Source organism: Polyodon spathula, chromosome 1 (genome assembly GCF_017654505.1).
Source record: "Polyodon spathula isolate WHYD16114869_AA chromosome 1, ASM1765450v1, whole genome shotgun sequence".
Lineage (NCBI taxonomy): Eukaryota > Metazoa > Chordata > Actinopteri > Acipenseriformes > Polyodontidae > Polyodon > Polyodon spathula.
In genome coordinates, this window is record NC_054534.1 from 14,688,836 (window position 1) to 14,706,214 (window position 17,379).

The 17,379-nt window shown below is 41.2% G+C and overlaps 1 protein-coding gene across 1 annotated transcript; it reads left to right on the plus strand.

Moving 5' to 3' along the window:
• Positions 1 to 13,275: 13,275 nt before the first annotated feature.
• On the plus strand, positions 13,276 to 16,991 carry LOC121330824 (THAP domain-containing protein 1-like). Its single transcript, XM_041277696.1, has 3 exons — positions 13,276 to 13,454; positions 14,242 to 14,437; positions 15,837 to 16,991. Exons 1-3 carry the CDS (start codon positions 13,384 to 13,386, stop codon positions 16,242 to 16,244), a joined length of 675 nt encoding a protein of 224 aa, XP_041133630.1. The 5' UTR covers positions 13,276 to 13,383; the 3' UTR covers positions 16,245 to 16,991.
• Positions 16,992 to 17,379: the final 388 nt, after the last annotated feature.

Sequence of the window (17,379 nt, forward strand, 5' to 3'; positions counted from 1 at the left end):
TACCTCACCACCCCAAAATGTATACTGATACTAATGTAGCTGTTCTGTATCTTGGAATTACTTGATTATTGTATCTTGATTTATCAGAGAAATGCAACACTGTTCACACTGGCCATTGACATAAACAGTTAGTATTGTACTTAGGCCTGATCTGACTCTTACAAGTCCATACAGCTCTTTTAAATAAGAGCATCATTTATAATAACATTATAGATTGTATGATCAAATAACACGAATTATAGTGTTTTTACTCCAATGCTAATACATTATGCACCAGAGTATATAACATGAACGAAACTAGACATCAGTGAAAATAATTACAAATACTGTATTTTTCATATAAAAGGAAATGTACTGTAAGCATTTAGCTGTTTTTATATACATTTCTTGTGCTTTAAAATAATTAAATGCCTTGTATTTATATATTGGTCGTAATGATAGCTTTTGTAAAATGTTGTGTTGCTCTACAATAAATTCAAGGCAGGTCCACCAATCGTGTGACTGCATAATATCAGTACGGGATGAAAAATGTCTGTTCTAATGGAAACATTAGCCTGTGGTAATATCATGACCCATGCTTAGCTCTGTATTTATTTTTTAAATTGATTCTTTCAGCGAAAAAGACAACTTGCATATCAAATGTTTTCTGTTTAAAAGCTAGGTGCCACAGTTGATTGATCCACAAGCTGTTCACTTATGAATTTGTTGGTCTCAATTCAACATTGGACATTTTTCCACATCACAAAAACACCTCACAATTCTCCATAACTGGCATTATGCAAACATTCATAAAAAACTCAAACTGTTTAGTACTTTCGAAATAAGGCTAATTAAAACATATTCCCACAAGTCAAGCTTGAGGTTTATTCCTCAAAATATACTACTCCATAATCAAAATTTCTATTTTTTACAAAAAGTGTTTTTTGTAATAATGCAATAAATTTCTACGTATTATTTGGATAACTGTTTTTTACAATTTTCAGACTTTTACTATATATATATATATATATATATATATATATATATATATATATATATATATATATATATATATATATATATATATATATTTTTTTTTTTTTTTTTAATTTTATTTTTCAGTGATATTCACATTTTAAATCAGTTTTCTTCCTTAAACTGAGAGCACCACCTGGTGGCTTAATAAAATCATGTACATTTTACTGATCAAAGCAGCCCTGGATGTGTATTTGTTCCATACTGTAGTTCACATCAACTCTGGTTCACACACCTGTAACCTTCTCAACTTGCAAACCAAATTTCAAATCTTGTGCATCTCAGATATTTTTTAATGACTTTAAATACGACAGCATTGCTGAAATTCACAAATTATATAAACTGGGCTATAGAGAAAAAAGAAATAACTGGTGCGATCTTTATTGACTTCTCAAAGGCCTTTGATTGAGTTAAACATAGAATACTTTTTAATAAGTTAATAAATCTTGGAGTTACTGATACTACACTGTTGTGGTTTAAATCATATTTATCAGAACTTTCCCAAGCTGTTGTCTTTGACAGAAAGAAATCAGATTTTATACCTGTATCTTTAGGTGTTCCTCGGAGATCAATTTTATTTTATTTTCTATTTTTATTAATGAAATACCTACTGTCTATAGGAAAAAGTTCTGTACGTATGGATGCAGATGATACTGTGGTTTATTACAGTTCTGACAATGTCCATGATTTAACTAAGGCACTACAGAATTTTTTGAACATCAAGATCGGTTTGATGAAAATGTTTTTTTAAATGAAAAATAAATCAAATATCATGTTACAAAACAATAAGTCCAATGTTATGATTGTTATCTGTAATCACACACCTTTGGAGAGATCTGATACTTTTAAATATTTAGGTGTTAACAATGATATAACTTTGAAAAACACATAAAAGAAATATGTTGTAAAATTGGGAGAAAACTAGGATTGTTGTATGGCCAGAGTCACTGCTAAATTTTATATCAAGGTTTAAATTAGTGAAGCAGCTTTTGTTTCCTATTCCTGACTACAGTGATGTGATTTATATGACTGCTAGTAAGGAGTCGCTGTAGAAGATTGATACAGTGTTTAACAGGATTTGTACGTTTGTTCTTCGGCGTACTCCTTTAGAACATCACTGTACCTTTTATAGCTGGTTAAACTTGTTGCCACCTGATAACAGAAGGAATTTTCACTGGAATCAGATTCTTTTTAAAGGGGTGTTTATAATCTGCCTGGTTACTTGAGTAATCTATTCCAGGAGTTTACCTGTGATTCCAGCTTACGAAATGTCAGTCTGGAGGCAAGAACCCGCTTCAAGAACATATTGACCCGGACGGGAAATAATGTAGTAGCAGCAGATTGTAAAGGCAGCTGCATTAGTTTACCAAGGGGTCATGCGTGACAGTATATAAGGGGGACGGAGAATCGTAATCTGTTCCTTCGTCTTGGTTTTGTAGTCAGTTAAAGCCAGAAGGACAGTAAATGTGTATTGTTATAAAACATTGTCAGTGTTGTGTTTTTGTTTGTTTGTAACTGTCTCATCTTGTCTTGTACGTTACCAGACAGTTAACACAGTTCCAGAGCAGTTGCCAGAGGACAGCACGAAACCGGACAACACCACTTTGCCACAGTCCCGAACCAGGTTCTGGCTACCCGGGTCACAATGTGCATGACTCCAGAATCAGAGGCCTGCTGTAAATTAGCCTGGATGGCTGTCTGGAATAATAGTGTCATTAAATTGTGCACCAACTGTCCTGCATAAATACAGTGGCTTGAGAAAGTATTGACCCCCCTTGGCATTTTTCCTATTTTGTTGCTTACAACCTAGAATTAAAATTGATTTTTATTTGGATTTCATGTAATGGACATACACAAAATAGTCCAAATTGCTGAAGTGAAATGAAAAAAATAACTTGTTTAAAAAAATTCTAAAAAATAAACAACCGAAAAGTGGTGGGTGCATATGTATTCACCCCCTTTGCTATTAAGCCTCTAAATAAGATCAGGTGCAACCAATTACCTTCCGAAGTCACATAATTAGTTAAATAAAGTCCACCTGTGTGCAATCTAAGTGTCACATGATCTGTCACATGATCTCAGTATATATACACCTGTTCTGAAAGGCCCCAGAGTCTGCAACACCACTAAGCAAGGGGCACCACCAAGCAAGCGGCACCATGAAGACCAAGGAGCTCTCCAAACAGGTCAGGAACAAAGTTGTGGAGAAGTACAGATCAGGGTTGGGTTATAAAAAAATATGCAAAACTTTGAACATCCCACGGAGCACCATTAAAGCCATTATTAAAAAATGGAAAGAATATGGCACCACAACAAACCTGGCAAGAGAGGGCCGCCCACCAAAACTCACAGACCAGGCAAGGAGGGCATTAATCAGAGAGGCAACAAAGAGACCAAAGATAACCCTGAAGGAGCTGCAAAGCACCACAGCGGAGATTGGAGTATCTGTCGATAGGACCACTTTAAGCCGTACACTCCACAGAGCTGAGCTTTACGGAAGAGTGGCCAGAAAAAAAGCCATTGCTTAAAGAAAAAAATAAGCAAACACGCCAAAAGGCATGTGGGAGACTCCCCAAACATATGGAAGAAGGTACTCTGGTCAGATGAGACTAAAATTGAGCTTTTTGGCCATCAAGGAAAACGCTATGTCTGCCGCAAACCCAACACCTGTCATCACCCCGAGAGCAGCATCATGCTGTGGGGATGTTTTTCATCGGCAGGGACTGGGAAACTGGTCAGAATTGAAGGAATGATGGATGGCGTTAAATACAGGGAAATTCTTGAGGGAAACCTGTTTCAGTCTTCCAGAGATTTGAGACTGGGACGGAGGTTCACCTTCCAGCAGGACTATGACCCTAAGCATACTGCTAAAGCAACACTCGAGTGGTTTAAGGGGAAACATTTAAATGTCTTGGGATGGCCTAGTCAAAGCCCAGACCTCAATCCAATTGAGAATCGGTGGTATGACTTAAAGATTGCTGTACACCAGCAGAACCCATCCAACTTGAAGGAGCTGGAGCAGTTTTGCCTTGAATAATGGGCAAAAATCCCAGTGGCTAGATGTGTCAAGCTTATAGCTACATACCCTAAGAGACTTGCAGCTGTAATTGCTGCAAAAGGTGGCTCTACAAAGTATTGACTGCGGGGGGGGGGGATACTTATGCACGCTCAAGTTTTCTGTTTTTTTTGTCTTATTTCTTGTTTGTTACACAATAACAAATATTTTGCATCTTCAAAGTGGTAGGCATGTTGTGTAAATCAAATGATACAAACCCCCCAAAAAATCAATTTTAATTCCAGGTTGTAAGGCAACAAAATAGGAAAAATGCCAAGGGGGGTCAATACTTTCGCAAGACACTGTAAACACACAAAACAAAAATACCAGCGTTCACCTTTACATAATTAGTATAAAATGATACCCGCCTGCATACACAGACAAGAACACCCATATGTTATTTACTACAAACCACAGCAAATAAACCAGAGTAAATCACTGAAGAAAAAGCTATAATGCACTCAATAGTGCTATATGTAGTAATACTAAAAGAAACTTAATTGGCCAATGTTTTGACTAACGTTTCAACTTTCTCAATGCGTCAACATTATAGTGGAAACATTAGTCATTGTGTATTATATGTTTCTTTTAGTATTACTACAAAATAAAAACACTTAATTAGACTGGAAGAAATTCAACATTGAGTATGTAAAAATAGAATTTATAGCTTGTTTAATTAAATAACTAATATAATATAACATTTGTTAATGCTTGGTCTATGTGGGTAGATGCCATTCCAATACCTTGTTTTAATAATTTAAAAACAAATTCAATAACAATAATGTGTGTGGTTGAAGTTATCTGGGGTGGGTTTCTGTGTTCTAAATGCCAACTTACAAGAAAGATTTGACCTTAATTGACCTGAACATCAACCTCAACTTGTTTGAACTAGTACCTGCTAGTGTTTTCATAACCTTTAGCCTAGTGCCATCTCAAACTGATGTACTGTACATTATATTTCATGTAACTATTCATTGTCACCCCACTTATTAAAGTGTACTGATGAATGGAATTAGGGGAATATAACACCGGACAACTTTCAGGGAACTTTCGAGGCAACTATAAGTAACTGTAGCAGGGGGAGATCTGTGCTGACTCTGCTGGCGTGTTCACGGGATGCAGGAAGAGGGTAGCAGTCATCCAACAACCGCCTGTGAGTCATGGTAGTGACACGGGGAGGTGGGAAAGTGGGTGTGTGGACTTTCCCCCTCTCTGAATGGCTGAGAGGCGCGTCTTGGGAGATTGTTAGCCCTATAAATTGGTTCTGTTTACCATGTTGGTAAGCAGACCACTGACCAACAGCGCCCTCTGCGGGCTAAAGAAACCCAACATGCCCCTGAAATAAAACTGGGCACCTGTGTGGTGTTTTCAATTACACCTGTCTGTCTCCTGGTCAGTGAATTACCCACACCCCTTCCACACGTGGTGTCAGTAGTGGGATTCACTGGCATTGCCCCAAGCAGTGCATCCACAGAAGGAGCAGACGAGCCATGGATGCTACACGGTTTGCTGCGATGATGGACCTCCTGCACCAGACGCTCACCGCAGCAGTGCAGGGGGCGGCTAGACCCGCAGCTCCAGACCCCCAGTTACAACGCCCCACAAAAATGACAGCTGAGGATCGACCCGACGCGTATTTAGAGGTGTTTGAAGCCATGGCGACCTCGGCCGGGTGGGGTCCAGCCCAATGGGCTAGTTACCTGCTTCCTCAGCTCACGGGGGAGGCGCAAGCAGCGGCAAGAATGCTGTCCCCGGATCGGATGATGGATTATCCCACGTTCAAAACCATCATCCTTAATCGCGTGGGGGCCACACCGGAGGGGTATCGGAAGAAATTCCGAGATGAGCAGTTTGCGGCAGGGGAGCACCCACGAGCCATCGTCCACCGTCTGAAGGATTACGCCCTGGGTTGGTTGAACCCGGATCTGAACACCAAAGCCAGGGTGGTGGAGATGATCGTGGTGGAGCGCTTCCTGGAGTGTCTAGCCCCGGGACCTCGGCTGTGGGTCCAGCGGCAGGCATCAGACACGCTGGACCGGGTGGTCGAACTTGCCGAGCAGTACCAGGCAGTGGAACCAACGCCTGCGAAACTGCTCGGGAGGAGTGCGGCTACTGGATCGTCCCCTCAACTGGCCCCGGAAAGGGCGAAGGGACTGGGGGGAAAGGGTAGTCCAGTATTTGGTCGGGGGGTGTCGGCAGGAGCTCCCGGCCCGAGAACTGGGGCAGGGTGGGGATACCCATGGGCTGTTGCAGTGTCGGACCGGGGTCTCGCTGCGGACGCCTTATCGGTGAGCCCCTTTTATGGCTCCAGTGTTTCCCCCTTTTGCCAAAACTTCGGGGAGGGGAGGAGGTGTTGGACGTGCAGGGAGATGGGCCACCTCGCTCGGGACTGCCCCGTGATGGAGTGTGACTTCAGCCGACCAGGTAGGCGCGTTCAATTACCTCAGTCACTTCAGCACCCAGGTTTTGTTATTCCTGTGACAGTGGATGGTACAAAAACCCAGGCTCTCCTGGACTCAGGGTGTAGTCAGTCTCTAGTACAGGAGAGCCTAATCTCACCGGGGCATAAATGCATATTGGGACGGGTGCATATTAAATGTATTCATGGGGATGTCCGCTCTTATCCCAAGATCAATGTGTGTATGACTATTGGCCAGCAGGTGACGCAGGTGCAGGTAGGATTATGTCCTCGATTCCTGGTACCAGTAGTTCTGGGACGGGACTGTGAGCAGTTTAAAGTTTGGGTGGCTGCTCTGACAGCCCCGTCCTCTTTATTGGCTAAGAAAGAGGAAGTAATTGGAGAGATTTTTCCCTTTCGCGATCCAGAATGGTTTTGCCATAGATTTAAACCCCGTAAAACTAAACGGGAGCGCCGGATCGCTAAGAATGAGGGCTGGCAATGGAGGGAGTCGGAGAAGTTTCAGGTGGGGGCGGTTGGTGAAGAGTCCGGGGGGGAGGTCAGGGAGCCAGCGCAGGGGTCTGGCTCAGCTGCCTCTGCTCGGAACCGACCCTATCCCGAGTTGGAAGCCATGGGAGCTGATTTCTTAGCTCGCTCCCGTGACTTCCGACTCAAGCAAGGGCGTGACAACGTGCTGGGCAGGCTCTTTGACCAAGCAGCTGTGGTTAATGGTTGGGTGGTCGAGCCCAGACGCGCCGCCACGTACCCCCACTTTGAAATTGATCGAGACTTGCTGTACCGTGTTGATAAATTACCCCAGACCGGTGAAGTGCATCATCAGTTGTTCATTCCTCAGCCCTTTAAGGAGGATTTGTTGCAGCTGGCTCATGCTATTCCCCTGTCTGGTCATTTGGGAAGGGATAAAACTAAAGCAAGGCTTGTGTCACGGTTCTTCTGGCTGGGGCTGGATGGCGATGTTAAGCGGTTTTGTGAGCGTTGTGGGGAATGTCAGAAGGCCAGCCCTAGAGCTGTTCCACGAGCCCCACTGGTGCCTTTGCCCCTAGTGGAAGCTCCTTTTGAGCGTATTGGGATGGACATAGTTGGGCCACTAGAAAGGAGTGCGGCAGGATACACCCACCTACTTGTCATTCTGGATTACGCTATGCGTTATCCAGAGGCAATTCCCCTCCGATCTATGTCCGCTAGGTCTGTTGCCAATGAGCTTGTGAAGGTTTTCTCCCGGGTGGGGATTCCCAAGGAGATACTAATCGATTGTAATAAAAAAAAGTGTGTTCTAGAAAGTTCTAGAAATGCGTTCGAGTTCATCTGTGCCCTTGCCCTATAATAACCCGTATTTTATATAACTTGTTTTTGTCATGCTTATATAACTTGTTTTTGTCAGAATGTTCTTGGGAAAGGGATGGTTTATTCAGAGGGCCGAGCCTCGAGGGAGTGATCTGGCCAATTACTCTCTCACACGCAGAAGCCTAACTTGGTAAGTTATAAAAGGACGGGGTTCTCCCCTGCTCTGATGAGAGTCAGCCGTGTGGATTAGCGCGCAGTCCTGCTCGGTATTTTCTGGAGACAGCTGCTTTCTCTTACCAGGGTCGAAGGGCTCTCCCGATCTGCTTGGAAGGGTAAGAATTAGTTCAGTTGCGTCTCATGGATTGTATTGATCTGTGATTAATATAATCTTTGTATGTAACCTTGTTGGGTTGTGTCCCGTTAGGGATATCGTTATTCGCAGTATAGCATCTGTGTATGTAACTGTGTGTGTGTGTGTGAAATAATAAAGGACCTTTTGAAATTACTCTGTGAAGTAATTGTCTTATTTACCTCCACATCAACTTCCTTTTAAATTTAAAGTAATTAAATTTCACACAACACCAATCAAGGCACCAATTTTCTGTCCCGGCTAATCCACGGAACATGTAAGCTTTTGGGAATTAAGACCATTAGGACCTCCGTGTTTCGTCCTCAGACCTACGGTATGGTGGAACGCTTTAATAAGACCCTTAAGAACATGTTGCGCAGATTTATTCGTAGTGATGTGCGTTACTGGGACGAGCTGATTCCTCCCCTTCTCTTTGCGATCAGAGAGGTTCCCCAGGCTTCTATGGGGTTTTCACCATTCGAGCTGTTGTATGGGCAGAGACCCCGGGGCGTGCTCGATCTGGTCAGAGAGATGTGGGAGGAGCAGCAGGACAATTCGACCAATACCGTCCGGTATGTGTTGGACCTGCGCAAATGGCTTGAGTCTGTTGGGAAATGGGCGCATGACAATTTGCAGCAGGCACAGCACAGACAGGAGACCCAATATAACCGAGGAGCCCGGTTGCGCACATTTCAGCCGGGGGATAAGGTACTTCTATTATTACCCAGTTCTGAGTCGAAACTCTTGGTTAAGTGGCAAGGACCTTTGAGGTTACACACCAGGTTGGGAAGGTGGACTATGAGATCTGCCAGCCGGAGCAATGGAGAGAGAAACACATTTATCATATCAATCTCTTAAAGCCTTGGTTGCAACCAGAGGCGTTGTTAGTTGCTCATGCAGATGACGTCACGGACCTGGGACCTGATCTTTCTGTGTTGGCAAGAAAAGGATCGGTACAGATTGCTGAGAATCTGACACCAACGCAGAAATGTCAGGCTCACGGTCTGGTGGCGGAGTTTCCTGACGTGTTCTCTCCCGTCCCGGGGCAGACTAGAGTAGCCCATCATCACATTGATATTGAGCCGGGGGCGCTAGTTCGCCAGAGGCCGTACCGTATACCTGAGCGTAAAAGACAGGTAATAAAAGCGGAAATTGACGAAATGCTGAGACTGGGGGTAATAGAAGAGTCCCAAAGTGACTGGAACAGTCCGGTCGTGTTAGTCGATAAGCCAGACGGGTCAACTTGATTTTGCATTGATTTCAGACGAATCAATGAGAAATCGAAGTTTGACGCTTATCCGATGCCCCGGGTAGATGAGTTGCTGGAGCGTCTAGGCACAGCTCATTTTATGACGACACTGGATTTAACGAAGGGGTACTGGCAGATACCCCTGACCCTGGAATCTAGAGAGAGGATGGCGTTTTCGACTCCCTTCGGGTTGTACCAATTCAGGACCATGCCCTTTGGATTGCACGGAGCCCCCGCCACTTTCCAGCCGATGATGGATCAGCAGTACGCCGCTGCTTACATAGATGACGTGGTTATCCACAGTGAGGATTGGCCGAGTCATCTGTGTAAGGTGGTGGCAGTGCTGCAATCCTTGTGGGAGGTGGGGCTCACTGCTAACCCAAAGAAGTGTGCCATTGGGAAGAGTGAGTCGGAGTATTTGGGGTATCGAGTAGGGGGCGGCCAGATCAGACCGCTAGTTGCTAAGGTGAAAGCCTTGGCTGACTGGCCGGTTCCTACAATCAAAACCCGGTGCGCTCTTTCTTGGGACTAGCGGGCTATTATAGAAAGTTCATCCCGAGCTTCGCTACGCTCGCTGCTCCCTTGACAGACCTCACCCGGAAGGCTGCCCCAAATACGGTTTCAGTGGACGGAGTCGTGCCAGAGGGCCTTTCTCGCCTTGAAGCGGAGGCTGTGTAGTAAGCCAGTACTATGCAGCCCGGATTTTGGTAAGAGGTTCACCCTGCAGACGGATGCGTCAGAGACAGGTCTCGGGGCAGTGTTGTCTCAGGAGGTTCGGGGAAGCGAGCACCCAGTCCTGTACATCAGCAGGAAGCTCCTTCCCCGCAAGAAAAATTATAGCACCATCAAGAAGGAGTGTCTCGCGGTAAAATGGGCAGTCGAGTCACTCCGGTACTACCTCCTGGGGCGACACTTCACCCTGGTTACAGATCATGCCCCCTTAGCATGGCTTCACCGGATGAAAGATAGCAACGCCAGAATCACACGGTGGTACTTGGCCTTGCAGCCCTATGCCTTCAGGGTAGTCCACCGAGCAGGAAAGCTGCATCAAAACACAGACTTTTTCTCTCGGGAAGGCATGGGGGTGTAAGATTTTCGAATGAACCGGTGGTGTCATTCTGAGGGGAAGGATATGTAACAGGGAGAGATCTGTGCTGACTCTGCTGGCGTGTTCACAGGCACAGGCTGCAGAAAGAGGGCTGCAGTCGTCCAACTGGGCACCTGTGCGATGTTTTCAAGTTCACCTGTCTGTCTCCTGAGTCAGTGAATTACCCACCACCCTTCCACAGTGACATTAAAAAATATATTTACAAAGCAAGCATGTTCTGTATTAATTTCCTTCAGATGAGCAAAATTACTTGAAACTGTCCACAGAAAAATGTTGGCTTGTGTTCCCAAGGTTGAGGTATTAGTTTAATGCATCACAATGTTGCAATATTATCAATCCCACTTTAAATATATACTCAGACAGTAAGCTAGAATGACTGGATCAATTGGTGAAGGAAAGGTTTAAGAAAAGACACAACATTAATATCATTACTTAACCAGTTCACATAATTTGAACAAAAGACCATATTAACTACTTTAACTTTTATCTGACAAACCCTCTTTTTTACTCTTTATTTTTATTTATCTTTGTTTACCTATCAAAAGATACATCATTAACATGTGTTAACTGATGGGATGTTTGCCATGATTCTAGGGGCAAGATTACACCCCTTTTCACTCATGCAAACCTTGGATACCCCCTGATCCCAACATCCCACAGGCGAGATTCTGGCTCACAGTATTGTAACAAATACCAATATCTAATTAATATCATCACTTAATCAATCATAATCTTTAGCTGAGCTGTTGCCTTGTTTGTTGAATAGGTACATTTACATTAGGTTTGTGTGTAGTTGGAAAACAGATGTGAAAGAGTAATGTTAACGCAGACAGAAATTAAAGATAAATATATGGGTAGATATTCTGTACTATTTTAGTGTTTTATTTAAACAAACATATATTGCTTGTAATGAGTACAGAAGCAAAATTAAGGTTACTACTTTTCTTTCATGCAAGTATAAAGGTAGAATATTCTACTGTTTTAATGTATAAATATTTACCTTCTCACACCGAAAGATGAACAGTCACTCAGATGTGGGTCAAGTAGCATGATTCTCTAACAATCAAATTATCCTTTCTAAATGAAAAAAATAGAACGTGATTCAGAACTGTAACTTGTGCCCTTTAGGCCAATGAGATCATGCCACACAGTATCTCCAATAGTCAAAGCACCTCTCCAGTCTAGGTAGTTAGTAGGCACTTGGCTTGTTGTTAATGTTCATGATATACTGCGTGATAGTTCTCCATTGTGTTTCCTGTTTAAAGCAGCCACTGTATTTCCTGTTCATACCACAAAAGAGAGCAATTTAGGTAAACAGAAAGTTGCAGGTTCAGAAACTGTCGCTATTTTTAAAACACAAGTATTTAATTCTAGGTTTTTGCATCAAAACATAATTAACACCTGCTGGCCCTAGTGTTTAGAAATGCAACTTTGTTTGTGTTAAAAAAAGGCCCACTTTTTTTTTTTTTTTAATACACAATATAAAGTAATTTGGCTATCTTTGAATAGCTATGGAAAACACATTCCTCGATGACTTTAAGTAGCTTTTATGCTGCCTCCCTGTGAAGATTAAATTGTATCTTAGTAATGGGAACCTTCTCCAAGATGATGGTTCCAATATTATATACTTAAAGGAAGAGGTTTTGTACCTCAATGTGCCATTATTTATTGTTAGACAACACCTTTTGTATTTCCTATTGAATAATTGTAAATATTTTGTTCTTAAACATGATATAAAGCTTGCTTGTCTTATGTAGATCTCATGTATGCAGTTTTGAAAAATGCATATGTTACAGTAGATGTTGTTCTTTTTGTTTGTTTGTTTGTTTTTTGTTGGTTTTTTTTTTTGTTTTTTTACCATGCTAGGATCTTCTTAGTTTCCATGCCTTACTTTCAGCCTTACTTTTACTGTTACGGTTTCATTTCCTAGACCTATGTCCATTTTGGAGCAAAGCTGAAAAGCATGTCAGCCACTATAGGAAGCAGCTTTTTGGGGAATTACAGTTGTTGGTGGGGGTTGGACAATTTTACTGTCCAGGTGAAATGATCTAGGATGTGAAAGCTTACCTGAGTAAGATATGCAAAAAGACGTGTCTGGTATCAGATGTATTTCTTTTTTAAAAACATGTTTCTTTAAGTCCTGTACATATAACAGTTTAATGAAAAAAAAATAATAATTAAAAAATTAGTAATGAACAGTTGAACTAAGCAAGGACACGGTCGGCTGAGGACATTGTATCATTAAGGTAATAAAGGGTGGGGTTGAATTCTAAAGTACATTATCCACTACTTTCATAATTAATAATTACCTATTTTGGGATCATTAAATAATCCCAGTGTTACTAACATCCGGCTCTCCTGAGTCTCCTTACCTTGCCAGCACTGCACACACAAAAAAAACCCAAAACATTAAGCTAAGGCACCTTCGTTAAATACACTGATAAAAATCGTACAGTACACCTTTCCTATTATATTTCTATGAATATAATAGTTACATGTACTGTAATTTCTAACTATGAATGCTTAAAATGTATCTATTTGAACAAGACTTGCCAATGTCTAACATTTTCTATTATAATAATCAAAGTAAAAAAAATATTGAAATTTTAAACACTCCCTTCGCAAATTGGTTTTTCATTTTTTTTGTGTTTTGCGTTTTGCGTTACCACGTTTTTGTCAATCCAGATGCGTCACAATGTAAGAAACTAAAAGGAAAACTCTCGGGACTAGGTAGACCAATCAGAGACAAACTTGAGTATCATGTGACAACGAGTGAAGCCACCGCAGCCATTTTGGAGACTGGAGAGGGAGCTCATCTTACGAATATTATAAATAAATAAATAAATAACCAGCTTAGTTCTCTTTCAAATTGTTCATCTGTTGATATTTTTATTATCGTGCAACAATGGTCCAGTCGTGCTCCGCATACGGATGTAAAAACAGATATCACAAAGACAAAAACATTTCTTTTCACAAGTAAGTCGAATGTTATCCCACACGCTGACACTGTTGTATGCATCTGCTCCGTGCGATACATTGAGTATTTGAACAAAAAACAAAACAAAAAACTTAGGATTGTCCGTCTGTCTGCTAAAAAAAAAACAGTAAAGGAAGTTTCACTTGCAGGGCAAAATTGCTAACCGTCACAAAGGATCGGCCAGCAGAGTAAATTAATGCATTATTTGATAATTGTTAGTATTTTTGTATGTTGGTCTGACTGGCAGTGCATGTTTTTTTCTTCCAATTCTTTTATTTATTTGTTTATTTTTTACAAAGTTGTATCTATTGATTATGCATTACATTGTAAACAATTGGCTGGATAGTTGATGTGGAACGAGGATAAACAAGTATGTATGGGACTAGTACGAAACTTAACAAAAGCGTGTACAACGACGCTTGCTGGTTTTCTGAGCGGCACTCAGGGGGCGGGGTGGTAGTGTTTGCATGCAGAAGAAGCCACAGCAGCATCTTGCCAAGTTGGCATCTTTTCATTTTGTAACAAATGGGATATACAGAGTGGTAGATGTTATGTTTCTGTACATACGACATAAGTTGTACCCTTATGTTAAAAATATAGTGCCGGTGCATGACTTTCATATTTACTTATTAATTCCTTGTGTTCACTTTGAAATTATTACACCTTGCTTGAATGTTATTGTTAAAACATCGGGTTTGTTCAGTTGGTACCAGGAATGCTACCTATCCAGACTTTGTCTAGTTACTTTTTTTTTTTTTTTTTTTTTTTTTTTTTTTAATTCTCCAGGTTTCCTCTTGCACGCCCCGACGTTTGTGAAAAATGGGTTTCAGCAATGAGTAGAAATAACTTCAAGCCAACGAAGTACAGCAATATCTGTTCACAGCATTTCACAAAAGACTGCTTCAAACGAGAGTGCAACAACAGAGTCCTGAAAGAAAATGCAGTGCCCTCGGTCTTCTATTTTAGCACAGCAAGTGAGAAGGTAAGGCCATGTTACCGGGTGAAGTTCGGTACTTATTCCCGATTCGAGGGCTGAAGTTAGTTACTTATTCGCACAGTTACCTATTGAATATTAGCTCATATTCTAGAGAGGAAATCACTTGATGTGCCACCTCAAGTAGGGTAGCATTTTAAAGCGTGAGCATTTCTCTTCAATGTAAAGTAGATTGCAGCGTGGCACAAGTAGGCATTCACAGCCAATGCCATGAAATATACCCCCACACCAATGGTTGGCACTTTATTGACTACTAACTCACATTGTAAGGGTTAAACCATATTGATAGCCTGGTTGTGTCACTGCAAGTAGGGTATAATTTTAAAACTTGGGCATTTCTCTTCAAAATAAAGTAGATTGCAGAGTGGCACAAGCAAGCAGTTTGTATGATGCAACAGCACCAACTTTATCAAGCAGTTCCCTGATTCATGTGTAGCACCAAATCTCTATTTCAGTGAACCAGGGTTATGATTGTAACCTAATGGGATATATCTCTTATAACGCGAATTACCTGAGCACGTATATCAAAGGTGATACTTTTAGAGACCAGTATGTGTCTGGCATCATTTCCACCCCAGGCAATATCAACGACTGTCGCACAGGGATCGGAGCTATTTTTCTTTCAACATTCCTGAGAGGCGTGCGCTCTGACTTTTCAGTCAGAACTACGGAGATACATTTATATTTCACTTTCTCTCTCATTTCAATTCTGTATTACTTTGTATTGCTTTTCATGCTAATCTATATATATATATATATATATATATATATATATATATATATATATATATATGAATTAGCATGAAAAGTAATACATTGTAGTTGTAATGCAGGAGCTGTATGGTTATTTAAGTTTCTTAAATGCATTTCTGTTTTGGTTGTATACATGGTATTTTTGGCTAATAAGAGATGCTGCAGAATCCTGATCCAGGCAGGATGTTCGGAGGGGGGGGCGTGGCGTGTAGCTCTCGCTGTGGCATTGCTGTTTTAAACTTTAGGGGATAGCCACTGGATCAACTCATCTTCTTCACTGAAGCCCTGCTTGGACCAGGAGACCGTGAGCGTTTAGTTGTCTTGCTGGTTGAAGAGAAAGAAACGCACCGTATATTAAAGAGTTCAGCCCTGTGACCCTTACAGACTGCTCTAAAAAAAGAATGGGAAAATAAACCAATGTCCTCGGTGTTGAATTGACATTTCTTTCTTATTATTTCCCTCACCATAGTACTTCTAATTACCACCGCCCTTGAATAAGCGCTGCAGTTGAATTTAAAATAAACGCTGCGACGTGAATTCAAATAATGCGGGATTTGTCCCAGAATGAATTTACAGCTGTGGTAAGGGATCCTTATCGTAGTACTACCAGTGACATACTTTTTTTCATTTCTAGGAAAAAGCACAAGAACCTCAGGAACCGCCCTCACCAGAACCACCCTCTGTCCCGGAGCAGCAGCAGCAGCAGGAGCAGCTCCAGCCCCAGCCCCAGCATATGGTTCAGATGGTGATGCACCCACTGCTCTCCAGCCAGTCCATTTCCTGTGATCACAACTACACTGTGGAGGACACGGTGCAGCAGAAGAAGAGGATCCAGCAGCTAGAGGAGCAGGTAGATAAGCTGCGCAAAAAGCTCAAGACCGTGCAGCAGAAATGCCGGCGCCAGGAGAGGCAGCTGGAGAAAATTAAGGCCATCCGTGACTTTCAAAAGGACAAAGATGCAGTGTCTGGAGAGAGCTACGTGATCCTCCCAACTGAGTTGTATGAAGTCCTCAAAGGCATAGAATCCACAGAAAACTTGTAAAAATGTTCCATATTTACACAGCCAAGAGGCGTAGATCATCTGCAACGTCTTTCATTAATCCAGGGTTTAAAATGGATTGACAACCAACTAACTGTACCTTGCTTCACATGTAGTAAAAAGCCTGCCATCGTTTGTTTAACCCTGGCTATTTCCACTTATTGCCAGACTAAAACTTGAGTGTTTTAGATTTATACAAAAAAGAGAGAATGCAGTTGGATGGTGTTAACTTTTACTACAGCACTACTTGATCTAAACAGTTAGATAATACGTCATATTTTTGATGGTCATGGTTGTTTTGATAATTTTTCTGATTTCATATGTGACACTGCTCCCAACATCTTTTTGTGTTCTGAATGACACATGTCCTTTTGTTTGGGAAAACTTGTATTCATACAATAGTGGTGGTTGCCAGGTGGCTTTTACTGAAATCTTGTAAAATTGGATGTTTATGACACAAGTTCCCTCAGCAACTTGCGACAATACCTCCCAAAACTGTTTAGTCCTGTACTTGGAAAATAAATGCGTTTTGTGTGAGTAGTTACACAAATGACACATTATTAATAATATTGATCCTGAACATACACAAACATGTTGTGGTCCATTTTAAAGTTCTAAACAGGTGGTTCTGAAATTGAAAAAGTGAAAGACATCTTATCATAATGAACCTACTTTTCAGTGTTCAAGTGGGATTACTTATGATCCTGTGATGAAAATATGCAAGTGTATTCCAAGTATGGCAAAAGTAAGTTACAGCATTTATAGCATATATATATATATATATATATATATATATATATATATATATATATATATATATATATATATAATGTGTGTGTGTGTGTGTGTGTGTGTGTGTGTGTGTGTGTGTGTGTTCTTGATGATATTAAAGTTAGTTAAATTTGGACGAACTGATAACCTGTTGAAACAAATACTTACCATATTCTTCTGTGATACTGTAGTTTAAAGTTTTTGTTACATGCAGTAAACTCCAAAATATTATTCACAGTTTTATTACTTTGATATGATAGTGGGGTTTTTTGTGGGTTTGTTTTCTCCAAAAAAAACAGCATTTTCATTATTTTCAATAGGAGAAGCTATGTTCATTGAATCTTTATTATTAAACTAAAGACAGAAA

Bases quoted from the DNA above. Each gene is read 5' to 3' on its own strand.
- LOC121330824 (XM_041277696.1), top strand. From the start codon at position 13,384: ATGGTCCAGTCGTGCTCCGCATACGGATGTAAAAACAGATATCACAAA. The intron at 13,455-14,241 runs GTAAGTCGAATG...TTAATTCTCCAG, and splicing joins AAAAACATTTCTTTTCACAA to GTTTCCTCTTGCACGCCCCG. The intron at 14,438-15,836 runs GTAAGGCCATGT...TTTCATTTCTAG, and splicing joins TTAGCACAGCAAGTGAGAAG to GAAAAAGCACAAGAACCTCA.